The sequence below is a fragment of the Cnephaeus nilssonii genome (genome assembly GCF_951640355.1).
Source record: "Cnephaeus nilssonii genome assembly, chromosome: 1".
Lineage (NCBI taxonomy): Eukaryota > Metazoa > Chordata > Mammalia > Chiroptera > Vespertilionidae > Cnephaeus > Cnephaeus nilssonii.
Genome location: NC_137072.1, coordinates 114,980,216 through 115,000,104, shown reverse-complemented (window position 1 = coordinate 115,000,104; position 19,889 = coordinate 114,980,216). Strand labels below are relative to the sequence as shown.

Sequence of the window (19,889 nt, the reverse complement as noted above, 5' to 3'; positions counted from 1 at the left end):
TTTCGTGCCATGTGCATGCAAGGATGAGTGTGTGTGCCCCTACACATATGTATACACATGCGCATGTATACATGACCTCTGCCTGACCTAACGTGCCCACGTCGAACCGGAGCACCGTTTTAGGGAGTGGGCCTTGTCGCTGAGTCGGCCCTCCCTTCGTCCCGCCGCAGGTGTCCGGGCCGAGCGTGGCGCCGACGGCCCAGGTGCGTCTGCTGGTGAACAACACCCCGGTGCCGGGGGCCGCCGACCTGGCGGATCTGCTTTTGCTGGACAACATCACTGGCCTCGCCGTCAGGGAGTCGGCGGGAAACCGGACCTCGGCCGGGCTGCAGGCCTTCAGGAGGCGGTTTCTGCAAGGTGATGGCAGCGGGCCGGCAGGGAGGGAGTGACAGGCTCACGGAGCATGGGGTCGCCCACAGGCGTGTTCTCAGACACGGCACACGTGTTCTCCCAGTTAGTGCTCCCGGCGGATGGGTCGTCAGAGGAGGGGACCGCCTCCCAGTATCTGCATCTGACAGGCTGGATCTGTTACTTAACTTACAGAGAGATAGGATTTGGGGAGAGAGTCTTTAAAAAATGACATATATTCCATTCTAATTTCAAACGTGAGCAAAGATGGAGTGATAGTGAATCCCAGTACATCCGTCACCCACCACATGACCAAAACTGCCGCCACGCAGTAAGCGGAGCCCGTGTGGGGTGTGCCGGAGAGAGGTCTGAGCAGAGAGGTGGCCCCGTGTTGGGCTGCTGTAGCCCGCCACAGGGAGGCGAGGGTGGAGGACATGAGTAGGTAAGGCCGCGCGGCCCTCTGAGGCCCCGGCGCCCTGCACTGCCCCCCCAGGCCTGGCCTGGTGCTGCCTGGCGGGGTCCACGCGGCAGCGGGTACCCTGTCACCGGGGCCCAGAGTCCCGCAGAAGCCTTCCCTTAGCGTGGAGGGGATGCTGGGATGAACACATCCCGCCTGGATTCCGAACCAAACAGAAAGGTTCTAGATTTCCTGCGAGAGGGAGCTGAACACGTCCTGCACTGGGAGACAGACCCCCGTCCCAGGCAGTGCTGGGGGGGGGGGGGCAGGTATGACATCACAGGAGCAGAGAGGGGCTCCTGCCCCTGGCACCTGCCCACAGCCCCTCCCAAGGGAAAGGCCAGGGTGCCAGGGGTGGGCATGCTCTCCCGCTAACAGGTGGGGAGTCTCACAGGCTCCCCTGCTGCCCACGTGGACCTCGGTGGCCACCTCCTCTTGAAGATGTGGCTGTCTGGGGGTGGTGAGACATGGGTGTCTGGGGGTGTCGGGCGTAGCTGTCTGGGGGTGTCAGGTGTGGCTGTCTGGGGGTGTCGGGCGTGGCTGTCTGGGGGTGTCAGGTGTGGCTGTCTGGGGGTGTCGGGTGTGGCTGTCTGAGGGTGTTGGGTGTGGCTGTCTGGGGGTGTCGGGTGTGGCTATCTGGTGGTGGCGGGACGTGGCTATCTGGTGGTGGTGAGACGTGGGTGTCTGGGGGGTGGCGGACGGGGGGTCTGGGGTGAGGCGGGCATGGCTGCGTGGCAGAGGCCCCTGTCCTGACCCCATGTGCCCTCTCTCTGAGCAGTCGGAGACTCCTTCTCAGTCAGCTACTCAGCCTCGCTGGAGGCCGGGGACCTTGGGCGGGGAGAGGTCCTGCTGCTGCCGGCCCTGCTCACCTTCCAGAGAGCCTCCACGGTGCGTATCGCTGCGTTGCTTGCTGTCTGCCTGCTCACCGCCCGGGACGTGGTTTTAGCAACACCCACACGTAGGGCACACGATCTGTTCCCCCTCCTCTCTTTCTCCCTCCCTCCCTTCCTTTCCGTCTCCCTCCCTCCCTCCCTCCCTCCCTCCCTCCCTTTCCTTCCTCCCTCCCTCTCTCCCTCTCTCCCTCTCTCCCTCCCTCCCTCCCTCCCTCCTCCCTCCCTCCCTCCCTTTCCTTCCTCCCTCCCTCCCTCCCTCCCTCCTCCCTCCCTCCCTCCTTCCCTCCCTCCCTCCCTTCCTCCTTCAGTGACATCAAATTCCGGATAAGTGCACAGGCCCAGGCATCTCACACACTTAGCCGTGAGCCTGGGGCCCTGAGCCCCTCATTATGACCTTGAATGACCACCTAACGCCGTGGGCCTGCGGCGGACTTAGGGGGATCGCTGACACTAGATGTTGATTCCCGCGCTGGGCCTTGCGCAGAACGAGCTCCAACCAGTGGCCTCACCTGGTTGGTGTGCAGGAGCTGTGTGACCAGGTGCCGCGGTGAGATGGCTTAACACAGCACCTTAGGCCCTCGCACCGGGAGGCTGGAGCCCGGGTCAGGGTGTCCGCAGGGGGCTCCCTCTGAGTCTGTCCCCCTGTGTCCGCCCCTCCTCTCATACGGACCCCAGTCCCACTGGAGAGAGCCCGCCCCGATGGCCTCCTCTGCCCTTAGTGACCCCTGAGAGGACCCCGTCTCTGATCACACTGGGGTAGGGCTTCACCTCGGGGTTTTGGGGGGCACGATTCGGCCCGTGCATTCACCTTGCTGTTAATCCCCGTGAGCGGTGAATGGCCTGGTTGTGTGGCGTGTGGCAGGCGCTGTGCACTCGGTGCGGGGGGGCCCGGGAGGGGGAGGTTCCGTCCTTGTCCTCAAGCAGCTCACATGCTAGTTGCTTCGGCCCTTTAGTTCTGACGTCAGCCCCTGGAGGAAGTATGTTCATGGGCCTGGGAAACAAGACTCAGAGGGGACTGCCCAGCTCACGGGGCAGCGTCAGACCCAGACCCACAGCTGCCGGCCCTCGCGCCCGAGGCTGCCAGGCCTGCGTGTGGCGTTGCTGCTGCGATAGGGGGAACGTCCCAGGCAAACGGAAGGTTCCAGAAGCGAAGGACCGGATACACGAAAACAACATGAAACTGTCGGAAAAGACAAATCTCTCAGAAAATAATTCAGGACAAAGTCAAGGACGGAGGACAGAGAGGCGTAAAACATAGAGATGAAACGGCCTAGAAGCACTCCCGGTTTCAGAGGCCTGGCAACCGGGCGAGGTAAATCAAGTCTCAGATGACAGGACTGTCGGAGCCAGCGCTGCAGCTCGGGGCCTGCAGGGAGGGTTGTGCAGGGAGGGGCCGCGGCCGCGCCCCTGCCTTCACGCTCTGGCCGGACGGATTCCCAGCCCGAGTGTTTGCCGCGAGCCGGGTGAGGACGGATGTTCTGCAGAGGATGTTTGCAGAGGCGAAGACCAGCTCCTCAGTGCTGGGAGCCCCTGTCTGCTCGGGCCTGGGTGCCGGGCGCCAGGGCGGCCGGAGGGAGAGGAGCGCGCAGTGAGCCAGCTATGACCTGGCCGGCGCGCTCGCTGCGGCTGGCTGCCAGTGTCTCAGTGAGGACACGGGTTAGGATCACACAGCCTCTGGGAGAGAAGGCGGCTTCCCAGGTCACCTTCCCCCCGATGGACTGTAAGACCCCTGCACGCTCTGTCACCCCAACAGTCACGGGCCCCTTCGGGCTCTGGGCACAGCGGGTGGGAAGGAGACCAAACGTTACCCCATGCGTCAGACTCCAAAACCCGTTGACCAACACGTTCCTTGTTTGTTTTCTAGAACAGAACACAGCTGAAAGCCCTTCTCACCGTCACAGCAGAGGACACGGTAACGGTAAGAGGAGATTCCAGCCGGGGCGCCCCTGCTGCCCGGGTGTGTTTATGCCCACGGGGTGCAGTCCCCGTCCTCAGCCGGGGAGGGGCCGGCCGTGCCCCACAGCAGGCAGGGGCTGCGCGCAGTCTGGGGTCGCAGGGACACAGCCCCTGAGGACCCCGGGGCAGGGCTCCTGGGGAAGGTCCGCTGAGGCCGGAGCCCGAGAGGCGGCTGTGGTCCGAATGCTACAGCCAGACTGCCGCGTGTGCAGCCCAGGCCCACTGTGGACCAGCTCTGGGCCCTGGGGCCCTGGGTTTAACCGGCTGCTACTGTGCCATTATAATCTGTAAAACAGAGACCAAACCAGCGCCTCCTTTAGGGTGTTCTTGGGGGAAGTACATGGATTAATGCACATAAAGCTCTTCGAACCATCTCTGGTGCTTTGTAGCTGGCGTGCTCATACATGGTCGCCACAGGGCAGAGGGCAGTGAGGGTGATGGAGGTGATGCTGCTGCTGATAGTGATGATGATGATGGTGGTGGTGGTGATGGTGATGATAGTGATGATGATGGTGGTGGTGGTGAAGGTGATGATAGTGATGATGATGATGATGGTGGTGGTGGTGATGGTGATGGTGATGATAGTGATGATGATGGTGGTGGTGGTGGTGAAGGTGGTAATGATGGTGATGGAGATGATAGTGGTAATGATGTGATGGTGAGGAGGAGGATGGTGGCAAGGATTCCGATGGCGATAGTGACAGTGATGATGGTGATGATGATGGTGGAGATGACGGTGATATTGATGATGATAAAGGTACGTCTTGAGATCTTACTGTTCTCTAGCCATCTTCATGGCGGAGGGAAGTCCGGGTAGCAGGACCTAGCTTTATTAAGCAACACTGATAAATGAAGACGGGTGAGGAGACGGAAGTAAGGGTTGTGAGAGGGCCTGCCCCAGGAGGCAGCCTCCACCTGCACTTGCTTATCACGTGGTGTCAGAAGGTAGGAATCGGAGGCGAGGCGGGGAGAACGAGGGTGGATCTGCAGAGTCGGCCCTGGCGCTACCCTCTTCTAGGTCCAGGCATTCATTCCTGCAGCTGCGCTGCTCAATAAGCGAGGTCCTGCTCCCCGACCCTCCGCACTGTCTCTGCGCTTCAGATTCTCTTGGCCACACGACTGGCCGAAGTAGAGCAGGATCTCAAGGTGGAAACTGAGATGGTGGAGGTGGGAGAGGGAGAAAGGCGAGGTGGCCTAGCTCAGTTGACCTTTTCTCGGTCATGAAGTAGGTGTGGAGGAGGGCGTGTGTGTGTGGGGGGTCTGGTCCTGCCTTTTACGGTGTAGTCACCCTGCCTGCCTGTAACTCTGCCCCAGTCTCTGCCCCAGAACTGATGTTTCTTGTCAGTCAGACCAGTAGCTGCTCCATGCTGTTGGAGGTTGGAGCTAACAGTATTTTAGGAAAACCCCACAGCCCGCGGGACCGTGGGCAGTGTGATGGGTGGGGAGGAGCCGGACTTTGGAGCCAGCAGTTAGCTCTGCATTTTCTCAGCTGCGGACTGTGGTGAACTCTCTAATCCAGGCGTCCTCAAACTATGGCCCGCAGGCCACATGTGGGTGTTTTTGCTGTTTTGTTTTTTTATTTCAAAATAAGATATGTGCAGTGTGCATAGGAATTTGTTCATAGTTTTTTTAAACTATAGTCCGGCCCTCCAACGGTCTGAGGGACAGTGAACTGGCCCCCTGTTTAAAAAGTTTGAGGACCCCTGTTCTAATCTCTTTGCATCTCCCTTTGTGTGTCAGTGCAGCGGGGGTAATGCAGCCCCCTCGGCTCGCTGACGACTGAAGGACGCAAAGCCATAACACACTTCCTTAGTTTCGTGGGGCGGCCGTAAGAAATTATTTCAAACTGGGGAGCTTGGAACAGCGGAAACTCACGGCTCCCCAGGTCTGGAGGCCGGAAGTCTTGGAATCAAGATGTGGGCGGGGCCGTGCTCCCTGCCAAGGCTCCGGAGAAGAATCCGTGGAGTCCTCCTCTGGCTTGTAGCTGCGTCACTCCCATCACTGCCACCGTGGTCACGTAGCCACCTCTGTGTGTGTGTGTGTCTGCCTCCACGCCGCCCTGTCCTTATGAGGACACGGTCATTAGATTTAGGATCCCCCCCCACCCCCCAATTCAGTATGACTTCACCTTAGCCTGATCACTTCAGCAAAGACCTCATTTCCAAAGGCAATCATTTTCGTCAGTTCTAGGCGTGCAGACTTCACCGTATCTTTTCAGAGGACACAGGTCAACCCCCTGCACACCCCTGGCCCAGGCACTGGCATGTTGTTGGTGAGCAAACGTCATTAATTCCCCTTCCCGCCCCGTTCTTCTTCTAAAGCTGCAAAGAAAGGATCTGCCTCCGTGACAGAGCAACCTTGAGCACCGATGGCCGGTCCAGAGCCCCTTGGTTCTCTTTCGACAAGAGCGTTGGTCTCCTCCCCTCAGTGTTGGACAGTAACCTCCGTGCACTGCTGTTCCCACTCCCCCGGCTCACTGGTCCTGCTCTTACCTGGCAGCTGCACACATCAGGCGTCGAGGGCGAGTCCCGCGCACGGAGGACGCGCAGTTCATTCCGGTGCGGATCGCAATGTGAGATTTAGATCGGGCTGTCGGCGATGGGGCCTCAGACAGCAGCTCTGTGCAGAGGCTGGTCGTCCAAGGCGAGTCTCGTGTGGCCTTGGCCTGGGATGCAGGTTCCAGGAGGCCGCTGGGCCGGAGCGCCTGTGTCTGACGTGACTTGGCTCTGACTGCCTGGAAGGCTGGGCTGGCCTCGTGGGTCTGTCAGGAAAACTTCACCTTGGCCGCAGCCAGGAGCGAGGAACGGGCGAGCCGTCTTCGGGCGGCTGAACTGCACTCCATCTTCCCGTCATCTGGAGGCATTTTCAATTAACCCTGGTGTCACCCGTGGGTTTCCCAGAAGCAGAGGCTGAGACAGAGCTCGGGGTGAGGCGTTCCCCAGCGTGCGGAAGGCAGTTGGCACAGCAGGCCCGAGGCTTCCGTCCTTGGAGAGGCCGGCTGGGGAGGGGGCCCCGGGTGGGCATCTGGGGATGTGGACTGATCCAGGAGCTGCCACCACTCCCCAAGCTGACAGGAGTGGCTCGCGGCACCTAAACCGCTTTTATAGACAACACTAGAGGCCCGGTGCATGCACGGGGAGGGGGGGTCACTCAGCCCGGCCTGCACCCTCTCCAATCCAGGACCCCTCAGGGGATGTCTGCTTCTTGCAATCCAGGACCGCTGGCTCCTAACCTCTCGCCTGCCTGCCTGCCTAATTGCCCCTAACCCCTCTGCCTGCCTGCTTGATTGTCCCTAACTGCTCCCCTACCTGCCTGATGGCCCCTAACTGCTCCCCTACCTGCCTGATCTCCCCTAACTGCTCCCCTGCTGGCCTGATTGCCTCTAACCGCCTCTGCCTTGCCCTGCACCCGGGACCCAGGATTCCCTCATCTGGCTGGTCGTAGGCACCTGGGACCCGGGCTTCCCTCCCTCTGGCCGGCCGCAAGCACCCAGGACCTGGCTGGCTTCGCCCAGGCCAGGCGCAGCCACTGGTGCCTGGGACCATGGGGCAGGCGGCTTGTCCCTCTCCCAGGCCACAGCCTGGCTGGTCCCCATTCCTCTCTCACGAGGTCATTTGTGCCTGACTGGTCCCCATTCCTCTCTCTCCAGTGTTGAGTGTCTTAGCTGTTACGGCGTGAGGGTGTGACGACCATTTGCATATTAGCTCTTTATTAGATAGGATATTTTGTGCTGAACACCTGCTTTCCTCCTGGTAGCTGGGATTTGGGCACATGCCAGGCAGCGGGTGCCTTGGGCCATTCCTGAATGAACAGACACCCTGGGCATTGAGTCTCTAATGAGTTGGGTTGGTGGACAGCATTTCCCGTGAGTTGTCACCCTCGTTGCTTGGGGAATAAAGCGTGTCCCATGTGACTCTGGGAGAGGACTCTGGCTCCTGGTTGCCACTGGATTTCAACCGCGTGCCTTTTTCCTTTGCTGATTTGCGTGGATTCTTGCTGTGATAAATCAGCTGTGAGTGTGACCGAATGCTGAGTCCTGTGAGTCCTCTTAGTGAATCAAACCTGGGGGTGGTTGGGGGTTCCCCCATCCAGTCAGTGGTCACCTGTGAGAGGGAGGAGGAGGAAGCAGGATGGAGAGAGGAGGAAGTTGAGCTGTGACCCAGCTCACAAAGCCTCCCCCTCCCCCAGTAGGGGGCTCTGTAGGGAGTTTTGCCTGGCCCACCATCCCTCCTGCGGCTGAAATGACTGCCAGGATGCCCTGCTGTGCTGTTACCGGGGTAAGCTGTCCTGGGAAGGGCATGACCTCAGGCAGGTGTTTCTCTGCAGCTGATCTTAGACCATGAACCTGGAGGTCTGTGACCCCACAGCCCATAGTTGGGCACCAAGTCCTTTTTGGAAGGAAGAGCTGGATGGTGTAACTTCTCATTTACCAAACTGACCTTAAAGAATATTTATTACTAGAGGCCTGGTGCATGAATTTGTGCACCAGTGGGGTCCCTCGGCCTGGCCTGCAGGATCAGGCTGAAACCAGCTCTCCGACATCCCCCAAGGGGTCCCGGATTGTGAGAGGGCGCAAGCCAGGCTGAGGGACCCCACCAGTGCACGATCAGGGTTGGGGAGGGACGCGGAAGGTTGGCCAGCCGGGGAGGGACCTCGGGAGGGCTCCAGGGCGTGTTTAGCCCATCTCGCTCTGTCCCGATTGGCCGGACCCTAGCAGCAAGCTAACCTACTGGTTGGAGCTTCTGCCCCCTGGTGGTCAGTGCACGTCATAGCAAGCGGTTGAGCAGCCTTAGTATATCCTTAGCATATTACACTTTGATTGGTTGAACAGCCGACCAGTCAACCAGACACTTAGCATATTAGGCTTTTATTATATCCTGTATAAGAAAAAGCTAATATGCAAATAGACCAAATGGCGGAATGACCGGTCACTGTGATGCGCACTGACCACCAGGGGGCATACGCTCAACGCAGGAGTTCCCCCTGGTGGTCAGTACACTCCTACAGGGGGAGTGCGCTCAGCTAGAAGCCGGGCTCAAGGCTGGCGAGCACAGCGGCGGTGGCGGGAGCCTCTTTTGCCTCTGTGGCAGTGCTAAGGATGTCTGACTGATGGCTTAGGCCCACTCCCCACAGCAGGCCTAAGCCATCAGTCAGACATCCCCCAAGGGCTCCCAGACTGCGAGAGGGCACAGGCCGGGCTGAGGGACTCCCCCCTCCCCCTGAGTGCATGAATTCTGTGCACCGGGCATCTAGTAGGATTATAATTTTTGTCTCCTGATGATACAAGTAGTACATGTCCACTGTAGAGATCTCAGAAAACAGAAACCTAGCCCTAGCCAGTTTGGCTCAGTGGATAGAGTGTCAGCCTGTGGACTGAAGGGTCCTGGATTAGATTACTGGTCAGGGTGCATGCCTAGGTTGTGGGCTTGGTCCCCAGTGGGGAGTGTGCAGGAGGCAGCCGATGAATGATTCTCTCTCATCATTGATGTTTCTATCTTCCTCTCCCTATCCCTTCCTCTCTGAGATCATTAAAAATATATATATATATATATATACACATATATATATATATGTGTGTGTATATATATATATATATACACACACACACATATATATATATACATATATGTATATATATATATATATATATATATATATATATATATAAAAGCAAAAGTACAGAAACCTATAGAGACTCATCAAGTCCTTGTACTCAACACAGTTCCAGGGGGTTTCTTCATAGGTTACATACGTGTCTGTGTGCATGGATATTATTTTTACTTTAATGAAATTGGAATCTTCCTGTGTATATAGTTTTGTATCTTCTCTTAAAATGTTACATTAGGATATAAGCATTATACTATTAAAAATTCAGCACACAAAAATCAGTTGCATTTCTCTCCACTTACAATGAACAATACAAAAAGGAAATTATGAAAACAATTTCATTTACTGCAGCATCAAAGAGAATTGGGTACTGGGGAAGAAACGTAACCAAGAGGAGAAAGACGTGTGCACTGAGCACCACAAAGTGCCACTGAGGGAAATGAGAGGAGGCACAGCCATCCTTGCAGGAGGACCGGAAGACCTCATGTTGTTCTGATCCACAGATTCAGTGCAATTTCTGTCAAAATGCCAACGGCATCTTTGTGTAGAAATAGGAAAACCCATCCTAAAATTCGTATGGACTCTCAAGGAACTCTGCATTGCCAAAATAATCTAAAAAGAACAAAACTGGGAGTCATACACTTCCTGATTCCAAAACGTACCACAAAGCTACAGTCCTCAGAACTGTGGTATTGGCAAAAGACAGACATGGACCAATGGAATAGAAGAAAAAACCCGGGATAAAACCTCGCATGTACAGTCAAATGATTTCCCACAAGAGTGACAAGACCATGCCATGGGGGCAAGGACAGCCATTGCAACAAATGATGTTGGGGATACGGGATCTCCACGTGCACAAGAACGAAGTTGAGCCCTTACCTTACAGCATCTTCCAAAATTAGCTCAAGATGATCAGAGACAAATGTAAGATCTAAGAAACTCTTAGGAGAAAACATATAGGGAAAGCTTCCTGGCATTGGGTTGGCAATGATTTCCTGGCTATGACACCAAAAGCACGGGCGACAGAAGGAAAAATAGAAAAATTAGCCTTCCCTTAAGGGAACGCCTAGTAGGTGGCACGCTGGGTCCATCCTTGTTCTGCTCGAAGTACGTTGTAGCTCAACCTGAAAGATGTGAAGTATGGCCGCCGGTGAATCCCTGTCCTGCTCTTGTCCCCGTAGGTTCTACCAAACCATGGCCTTCACGCAGCCGGGTTCTTCGTGGCCTTCCTCGCCTCCCTTGCGCTGACCTGGGTCACTCTTTTCTTCATGGTTCGACATCCGTGTTTGCAGAGAAGCATGTTCACCAGACATCAGGTGAGTCTCCACGCGCATCTTTTTCCCCAGGGGGGTCGTTTGCTTGGTGATGGTTGTGAAGTTGAAGTTCATCCTCCAGTTCAGTGGCTCTCAACCCTGGGTGGACATCACAATCCCCCGTGGAACTGCGGACAAACGCTCATGTCCGGGCCCCTGCAGGACATTGGGTTGCCCCTGATGTGTCCCCATCATTGCTCATTTCTTTCTCTTTTTTTAAAACATATTTTATTGACTTTTTACAGAGAGGAAGGGAGAGAGAGAATTAGAAATATTGATGAGAGAGAAACATCCATCAGCTGCCTCCTGCACGCCCCCACCTGGGGATGTGCCCGCAACCAAGGTACATGCCCTTGACCGGAATCGAACCTGGGACCCTTCAGTCCGCAGGCGGACGCTCTATCCACTGAGCCAAGCCGGTTAGGGCCGTTGCTCATTTCTAAAAGCTCCCTGGATGACTGTAGTGAGGGCCGGTGTGGAGAACCCCTGCGTCTAGCTGAATAACGGCTCGCCCACCTGTGTGGCCAGCCCCGTAGTCTCGCCGCACCCTAACTCAGGTTCTGTTCCACACTCCCGCCGAAATGCCGCTGCAGCCTCACTTCATCCTCGGGGAAGCCCGGACGCCCTCGCCTGGCGTATAAAGCCCCGGGCCCTGCCTCCGCCCACCTCTCCTGCCACTTTCCGCCTCACGCTGCAGCCGAACCCTCACCCAGTGACTTGGCGTTCTCTGGGAGTGTGAGCTCTCCACGCTCGCCTCAGAAGCTTCTTCAGTCTCTGCTCTTCACTGAGCATAATTTTGACCTGTCCTTTCAGCTCGGGCCTTGCCTGTCCTGGAAGTCAGCACTGGCCACTTCCTGGCTCAGTGAGGGGCTTCTCTCTGGGTTCCCACACTAGGTTCTGTAGACCCCACACAGCACTCCCTCATCTCTCGGGCCCCTCTGTGAAGTCCTCAATCTCCATATTCCTGTCTTGGTCTGGGTTCCCCCAGAAGCGCTTCCTGAGACCAGGCTCCCAATGCAGGCAGTTTATATGGGAAGGGGCCCCAGGGAATGATGGTGGGGGGGGGGGGAGGGAGGCAGGAAGGGAAGGCAGCCGGTCCAGTTACCCCTGTGGGCGCCTGGAGCGGTATTGTGCTCAGGCACTCTGGGGACAGTGGACTGAACCTCAGGGAAGGAGCTGGAGTATTTGTCCACCAAGGCCCAATGGCTGTTGGTTGAGACCGAGGTGGGGGGCAAGATGAAGGGTGACACTTCCCAGACACGGGCTCTGATGGCTGGTGGATCTTGGGCTGGTGGGCACAGAAGTGGCAAGGGTGAGGGGACATAGGCAGAAAACAGATGGTGTCTGCTACATCCCCATTGCCCACTACAGAGCCCGGTGCCAAGAAGGCACTCAATACATGTGTGAAAGAATGAAGAAGGCCTCAGGCAATCAGTCACTTCATTTTACAATTCTATATTCTGATCACAAACCTGCCAGATTCTTGATGTTGAAGTCATCTGCCAACTATAATTTTCCTTTACATGATGATGGTGATGGTGGTGATGGTGATGATGATGGTGATGGTGGTGATGGTGATGATGATGGTGATGGTAGTGATGGTGATTATGATGTTGGTGATGATGATGGTAGTGATGGTGATAGTGATTATGATGTTGGTGATGATGATGATGATGATGGTGATAGTGATTATGATGATGGTGATGGTGATGAGGATGATGGTGATAGTGATTATGATGTTGGTGATGATGATGGTGATAGTGATTATGATGTTGGTGATGATGATGGTAGTGATGGTGGGGGCGGGGGGAGTGAGGCAGGAAGGGAAGGCAGCCGGTGGAGTTACCCCTGTGGGCGCCTGGAGCTGTATTGTGCTCAGGCACTCTGGGGACAGTGGAATGAACCTCAGGTGATGATGATGATGATGGTGATAGTGATTATGATGTTGGTGATGATGGTGATGATGATGATGGTGATGGTGATGATGATGATGGTGATAGTGATTATGATGTTGGTGATGATGATGATGGTGATAGTGATTATGATGTTGGTGATGGTGATGGTGATGATGATGATGGTAGTGATGGTGATGGTGGTGGTGGTGATAGTGATTATGATGTTGGTGATGGTGATGATGATGGTGATAGTGATTATGATGTTGGTGATGGTGATGATGATGATGGTGTTAGTGATTATGATGTTGGTGATGGTGATGATGATGATGGTGATAGTGATTATGATGGTGATGATGATGATGATGGTGATAGTGATTATGATGTTGGTGATGGTGATGATGATGGTGGTGATAGTGATTATGATGTTGGTGATGGTGATGATGATGGTAATGATGGTGATGATGATGATGATGATGATGATGCTGGTAGTATTGGGAAAAGCAGGACAGCAGCTCATTGAGTGAGATGAGCTCTGTGGCACTGCTGCCAGGTGGCACTGCTGGGAGTCAGCGCTCCTTCAGGGCCATGGAGGGCTGGAGCTGCTGTTACCCAGAGGCCCAACAACTTGGAGGAACATCTGTCATCTTTCTCCCTCTTTCTGTTGGGGAAACTGAGGCCCGTGAAGTTAAACGACTTGCTTTAAGTGGCCAGATGTAGGCTGGCACCTGGCTTCTGGGGGTCCCTCTCTCTGGAGGCTGGAAGGCTTGCCCCCTGGTTCATTTTGCTTCTGCTTCCTCAGAGGAGAGAATGGTCATTTTAGTGTGAGGTCAGCTCACAATGTCCGTGGCAGGCCAGAGTGAGGAGGAAAACGGCCATCTAATCAGGCACCCTGCTTACCCTCCCGAGCTGTTATCAGTCGCAGAAGAACAAAACTCATCCTTCACTTTGATGTAGGAGCAGGATTCATTTCCCGAAGATTAAAGGCTGATCATTACAACTGCGGAGAGGAAAGCAAAGTGTGAATTTGATTTAAGGTTGAAAACACTTGCAGTATTTTTTTCCTGCATCACAGAATGGAATCTTTTCACATTTTCCTTTATTTTTGCCAGCACGGTGGCAACCAGTAAGACAGTGTTACGTAAAATGGAAGAAGCCTTTGGGGTTAGATTGGCTTGGGGTCAAATACCCACCTGGCCCTTTCTGATCTGTGTGAACTCGCATGTTACTCCACCTCTCTGAGCTGCACGTTCCTCACATGTAAGGTGGGAGCGACAACACTTATTTTGTTGTGATAGTTTCATGATATAACACATACAAGGCACAGGGGCAGGGATTATTGTTCAATGTTAGCTATAGTTATCACCCATTTCTGCAGAATTAATATTGGGGACAAAACAGACATGCCATCTATCTCATCAAAGGGTTGGGCTTAATTATTTCTGATGTCACTTTTATCTTACAATTGTATGTGCTGATTAGAAACCTGGCAGATTCGTGATGATGAAGTCCATCTGCCAACTGTAATTTTTCTCTACCTGCTGGTGATGATATGATGGTGATAGTGATGATTATGATGGTGGCGGTGATGGTGATGGTGGTAGTGATGGTGGTGATGGTGACAATGATATTGTGATGGTAATGATATGATGGTTGATATGATGATGGTGGTGATGGTGGTATTGGCGATGATGATGGTGATGGTGAGGATGGCGATGATGGTGGTGATGGTGAGGATGGCGATGATGGTGATGGTGGTGATGGTGATGATATGGTGATAGTGATGATTATGATGATGGTGGTGATGGTGATGGTGGTGGTGATGATAGTGGTATTGGTGACGATGAGGGTGATGATGGTGGTGATGTTGGTGATGATGGTGGAGATGGTGAAGTATTTGTATAGGTCTTGACTGGTTGCAATGGTCTATTCATTCGTTGCTTTGTTTTATCCACGTAACTCTGTGCAGGGCTACTGGAATTGTGATCCCATTTCTTTGATGAGAAAATGGAGACTCAGGGAAGTACAATGTCTTGCCTGAGTTTACCCTGCTCACAGTGGTGCGGCCAGCCAGGTTCTCTGGCTATGGGTCCCCACCTTCTCTCCTGACTTTTCCACACGTGACATTCGCGACCAGGCCTACTCCATTGTTTCTGATTCTCCTGAAGGCTCAGCATCAGGAGGGCAGGCCGGAGCACTCCCAGTTCACGGCGGCCGACGGTGTGAATGAAGATCTTGCTCTAAATGACCAGATGATTGGCATCCTGTGCTCAGAGGACCCCGGGGGCATGCTGCAAGCCTTGGAAGAGTAAGATTCTATTCCATGATGCTTTCTTCGCTGTGGGGAGCGGCTTAACGGGAGCTGCATGAGAGCCAACGCTGGTCATGTTTCATTCATTCATGAGCTCGTGCCGTCACTCATCACTCAGTAGTCATCATCGGGCATCTTCGTGCACTGAGCACTGTGCTTGGTACTTGGGAGGAGAGGTGAATAGACATCGTTTGTGCTGTGAGACGGGCTGACCTAGTGCCCCTCAGAGTGTGATGAGCACCACGCTACAGGGAAGACCAGGGCCAGCTGATTACCTCCGAGAGGCTCATGGGAATGCTCCCCCGAGCAGGTGGTATTATTATTTTAAAATATGTTTTTATTGATTTCAGAGAGCGAGGGAGGGAGGGAGGAAGAGAGAGAGGGAGAGAGAGGAACATCAATGATGAGAGAGAATCTTTGATCGGCGGCCTCCTGCACGCCCCACACTGGGGATGGAGCCCACAACCTGGGCATGTGCCCTGACCGGATCAAAACGTGACTTCCTGGTTCATAGGTCGATGCTCAACCACTGAGCCATGACAGCCGGGCTCACTGACTGATTCTTTTTTTTTGTTAAATATATTTTTATTGATCTCAGAGAGGAAGGGAGAGGTAGAGAGAGATAGAAACATCAATGATGAGAGAGAATCATTGATTGGCTGTCTCTTGCATGCCTCCTACTGGGGATTGAGCCCGCAACCCGGGCATGTGCCCTTGACCGGAATCGAACCCGGGACTCTTCAGTCTGCAGGCCGACGCTCTGTCCACTGAGCCCCGCCCGCCGGGCTCCCTGACTGATTCTTGACAAAGAGCATTTGCTTGGCTTGCGTGGCTTTTCTCTGCTGTGCTGTTTGTTCAGAGGCCACTCTGCGGAGAGGACGTGAAGGAGGGATATTGTCTGTGATTGTTGTTGTTGTTAATCCTCGCCCAAGGATATTTTTTCCATTGATTTTTAGAGAGAATGGAAGGAAGGCAAGGAGGGGAGAGGGGGTGGGGAAGCCGCACATCGATTGGTTGCTTCCCGCATGATTGAACCTGCAACCCAGGTCCGTGCCCTTGACCGGGGATTGAACCTGCAACCCTTAGGTGTGCGGGCCGCTGCTCTAACCACTGGGCACACTAGCCCGGGCTCCTTTGATTTTTATTGGGCTCCCTGACTGTTGCCCTGATGGAGGTGGCTCAGCCCCAGGCATGCTGGGACAGGAGGAAGCAGGAACGGGGCGCCACTGGCTGGTCCCGGCAGGGTTTGAGCTCTGGCCTCGCTCTGGCCTGACCACCCCTGAGCACCTCTTGCCCGAGATCATCCTTAATTCTTGCAGCAACTCTCGTAGGGAAGCTGATGTTCAGAAAGGTTTGTTGGTGTTGCCCAAGGTCACACGCGTGGTCACGGATTGGGGCCCCGGCCTGACCTAACAGCTTTTTAAAAAGCTTGAGCCTAGATTTTCCCAGGAGGCAAGGGAGATGGGGAGAAAGAGGTTCCAGGCCTCTTTGTTTCCTGTTAGTCGGAGGAAGCGTTCTGCTGTCTTGGGATGCGGCCGGCACCGCCTTCTGAGCTGTCTCAGCGTTGTTTCCTACAACGCCGGGTTCCGGGAGCCTTTGCTGAACGGCGCCTGTTGAAACGGGTATGAGCCGTGGTTCCTGCGCCGCCCACTGTCTCGTGCGTCTACAGAAACTCCCCGAGCCGTGGCTGTGTTCCTCCTCTTACACCCGAAGCCACTCGCCCAGGTTTCCTTGGTTCGCTCGTCCTCTGACGGGGTCCTTTGTTCGCGGTGCAGTGACTTCCAGGCGGGTCGGTCAGGCAGCAGCTCTCCGGGGCCCTCCTGCGTGGGCGCGGTGGCAGACGGCTGGGTGCTCCCGAGTCCTGGCTTCTGTCCCACCAAGTTCACCACAAAACAGGCGCAGCACCGACAGCCGCACACTCGTCCCTGTGGCCGGGGCAGCGCAGCAGCGGGAATAGCTGCTCTAGTTTGGGGGCTCGGGGAGGCCCCTCTAAGGGAGGGTCGGCTACACGGAGGCCTCAGTGATGAGCACGCCGTGGGGGCAGCATGTGCAGAGCTCAGGGGACGGCGTTTGACGATCACAAAGAGGACAGGACAGCCCAGCCAGTGGGGCTCAGTGGCTGAGTGTTGACCTATGAACCAGGAGGTCACGGTTCGATTCCCAGTCAAAGGCACATGCCCGGGTTTCGGGCTCCATCTCCAGTGTGGAGCGTGCAGGAGGCAGCTGATCCACGATTCTCTCTCATCATTGATGTTTCTATACGTCTCTCCCTCTCCCTTCCTCTCTGAAATCAATTTTAAAAATAAAAAAATTTAAAAAAAAAGAAGCCAGGGCAGGTGGCAGGAGCCTGGGGAGGCGGGCTGGAGGGTCGCACAGCCAGTGCGCGGTGTTACCCGAGCAGCTCCGCCTCTCCCCCCCAACCTCCCTCCCCACCCCCCCCCCCGATCTTCTTCTTTTTTTTTTTTTTAAATATATTTTATTGATTTTAGAGAAGAAGAGGGAGAGATAGAAACATCAATGATGAGAATCATTGATCAGCTGCCTCCTGCACGCCCCCTACTGGTGACCAAGCCCACAACGCAGGCATGTGCCCTTGACCGGAATCGAACCTGGGACCCTTCAGTCCACAGGCTGACGCTCTATCCATTGAGCTAAACCAGCTAGGGCCCCCTCCTCCCCCCCCCCCCCCCCCGTCTTTATCCTAAACACGCTTTCTTCGCCTCGCACAGGCTGTCGGAAGGCACCCCGTTTGCTTGTCCGTTTTTGTGATGCCGTCGTAACGTGGCTTCCCATCCAGGCAGTCGGTTCACAAGGACAGGGGCCTCTGATTTACCTCCGACGCCGCGGACGGGGCCTGGCACACAGCGGGTGCCTGTGGGGTGGCCTTGAGGGACAGTCACTGTCCGGTGACTCTGACAGCGAGACGCTTCGAGGTTTCTCAAACCAGAAGATCGCACAGCACGTTCGAGGTGGGATGTGGCAGCACAGGGGGCCCAGAGCCCCCGAGGACGTCCGCCGTATCTGGGACACCCTCGCGGGGGGGCGTGCTCCACCCACACGGCGGCGCTCCCCGGCCACTGTCCATCCCGCGGCTGCTCCCTCGCCCCTCGCTCCGAGTGGAGTGAGGCCATCTTCCCCGAGGGTCCCCCGGGATGTAGGCCTGTCTGACGTGCATCTGCGGGCTCATAGGTGTCGGTGGAATCGGGGCGTTTGGGGGACAGTCCGCAGGACCTGCCGATGGGTGGGAGCGGGTTCGCGAGCCGGCATGGCTGACCCCGAGTTTCAGGCTGAGCAGCTGGGGGAGCGCCGGGCTGTTCCCTAAGATGAGCAGAGACGGCGGGGGGGGGGGGGGGTGGGGAACCACTCTTGTCGGGAGTCACTTCTGGACGTGGCGATGCCTTGGAGACCCCGGAATGGGGGTGTCGGTGGGCAGTCGTGTGGGTCTGTTCTCAGGACGTTCTGGGCTACAGGTGGGATTGAGGGAGGAATGTCCGAGAGAGGACAGAGAGGAGAGGGGACCAGGACGGGCCCTAAGGAGGTCGCACAGTTAGAAGTCGGGGGACCCGGGAGGTTGGGGAAGTGAGGAAAGCGAGAGAAGGGTCCAGAAGAAGGGGTGGCAACCGTGCCTGATGTTGCTGGAGGTTAATCACATGAGGCCGGAGGAATGTCATGACTTTCACGACGGAGACGCCATCGGTGACCAGAGCGGGGGTGGGAGGCAGGGGCAGTGGATGGTGACAGCAGGTGGGGACTGCTGTTTGAAGGTGCATGGCCGTGGAGGGAGCAGAGATGGCGCAGTGCGACCATCAGACGGATGACAGGTGTCTAGGGCGTTGCTAGGTCTCCGGAGGATCGATGTCAGGGTTCACCTAGAGCCGTGGTTGCAAACTCATTAGTCAACAGAGCCGAATATCCACAGGACAACGATTGAAATTTCTTTGGAGAGCCACATTTTTTAAACTTAAACTTCTCCTAACGCCACTTCTTCAACATAGACTCTCCCAGGCCGTGGCATTTTGTGGAAGAGCCACACTCAAGGGGCCAAAGAGCCGCATGTGGCTCGCCAAGGTGGGCAGCAGCCCCTCCTCCCACCTGTGCTCGCTCGCTGCTGGCTCTCCTGCAGGCTGGGGGGTTCCTGCCGTGTCTGACAAACCAGGGAGGGGTTTTATGGGGGACAGAAGAGGACCGCTCCCGAGCAGAGCAGCTGTGATGCCTCTGGTTTCCATGGCAACCCTCACTGCCATCTTCCCAGCAAGGGAAGGCTTCTTAGAGGAGTCCTGTGTCCAATGAACACCTGTCTTCTCAGCAAGCGTGGACTGAGCTCCCGCCGAGCGCCTGGCGCTGTGCGAGGTGCTGGGAGGAGGCTGAGAAAAACAAGGACCCCAAGGTGCCCATTGCCCACAGGCACAGGGAGCAGCAGCTCACACTGACACACACAGGGCAGTAAGACAGCCGAGCTGGAATAATGCCTCCAGCCCCCCCCCCTCCGCCCCCCCACCGGCCCCTCTGCTGTGTGCCTGACCTTTGCAGGACGGGAATGCTCTGTCTTACTTAGCATCTCCCCTCCCACACACCCCATCTAGACCCTGCGGTTCATCCCCCTCTTAGGGGTTCTTGGAAATAAAAGGACCCCCCTCAGCTGTTGGGAGTGCCCGAGGGGGTCAAGAAGAGCTCTCCTCTCCCCCACCCTGAGCTCTGGGCCAGCTGGGAAACGAGACAGATACAGGCATGATCTCCTCCTGGCCACCCAGCGCTTTCTAACATAGCAAAGCCAGGCTGGAGGAGGTGGCTCCTGCCTGCAGGCACAGCACCCACAGCGAACCCTGCAGGCCTCCCCGACGACCACGGCTGCTTATGCTGAGCCCCAGCCCCCAGCCCCCAGCCCCCAGCCCCGCTTCCAAGCCAGAAGGAGGGAAGGCGCACACAGCCCCTCCCAGCAGAGCCCATCAGCTCAGTCTCCAAATGGAGCCACGCGAACCTCCTTCGGGCCCCTCCTGCCAGAGGTCTGCAGGCCTGAGGTTCTGTGTGGTCAGCTGTCGGGAAGCTGACTGAGGACAGCAGTGGCTTAGACACAGGCAGGAACTTCAGGGGGGTCATTGGCGTGGGGCTGGG

The 19,889-nt window shown here is 55.9% G+C and overlaps 1 protein-coding gene across 4 annotated transcripts in view; it reads left to right on the top strand.

Moving 5' to 3' along the window:
• Window positions 1-19,889, top strand: part of EVC2 (EvC ciliary complex subunit 2) — a 54,652-nt gene that overhangs the window by 6,554 nt on the left and 28,209 nt on the right. For 2 of the 4 annotated variants that reach the window (XM_079766439.1, XM_079766440.1), the window contains exons 3-7: window positions 171-357; window positions 1,584-1,693; window positions 3,563-3,616; window positions 10,443-10,577; window positions 14,635-14,774. In XM_079766439.1, coding sequence (XP_079622565.1) covers window positions 171-357; window positions 1,584-1,693; window positions 3,563-3,616; window positions 10,443-10,577; window positions 14,635-14,774 — 626 coding nt within the window. Of the gene's footprint in view, window positions 1-170; window positions 358-1,583; window positions 1,694-1,954; window positions 3,011-3,562; window positions 3,617-5,372; window positions 7,932-10,442; window positions 10,578-14,634; window positions 14,775-19,889 lie in introns of those variants that run through there. The other 2 variants (XM_079766442.1, XM_079766441.1) reach the window with 2 other exon arrangements.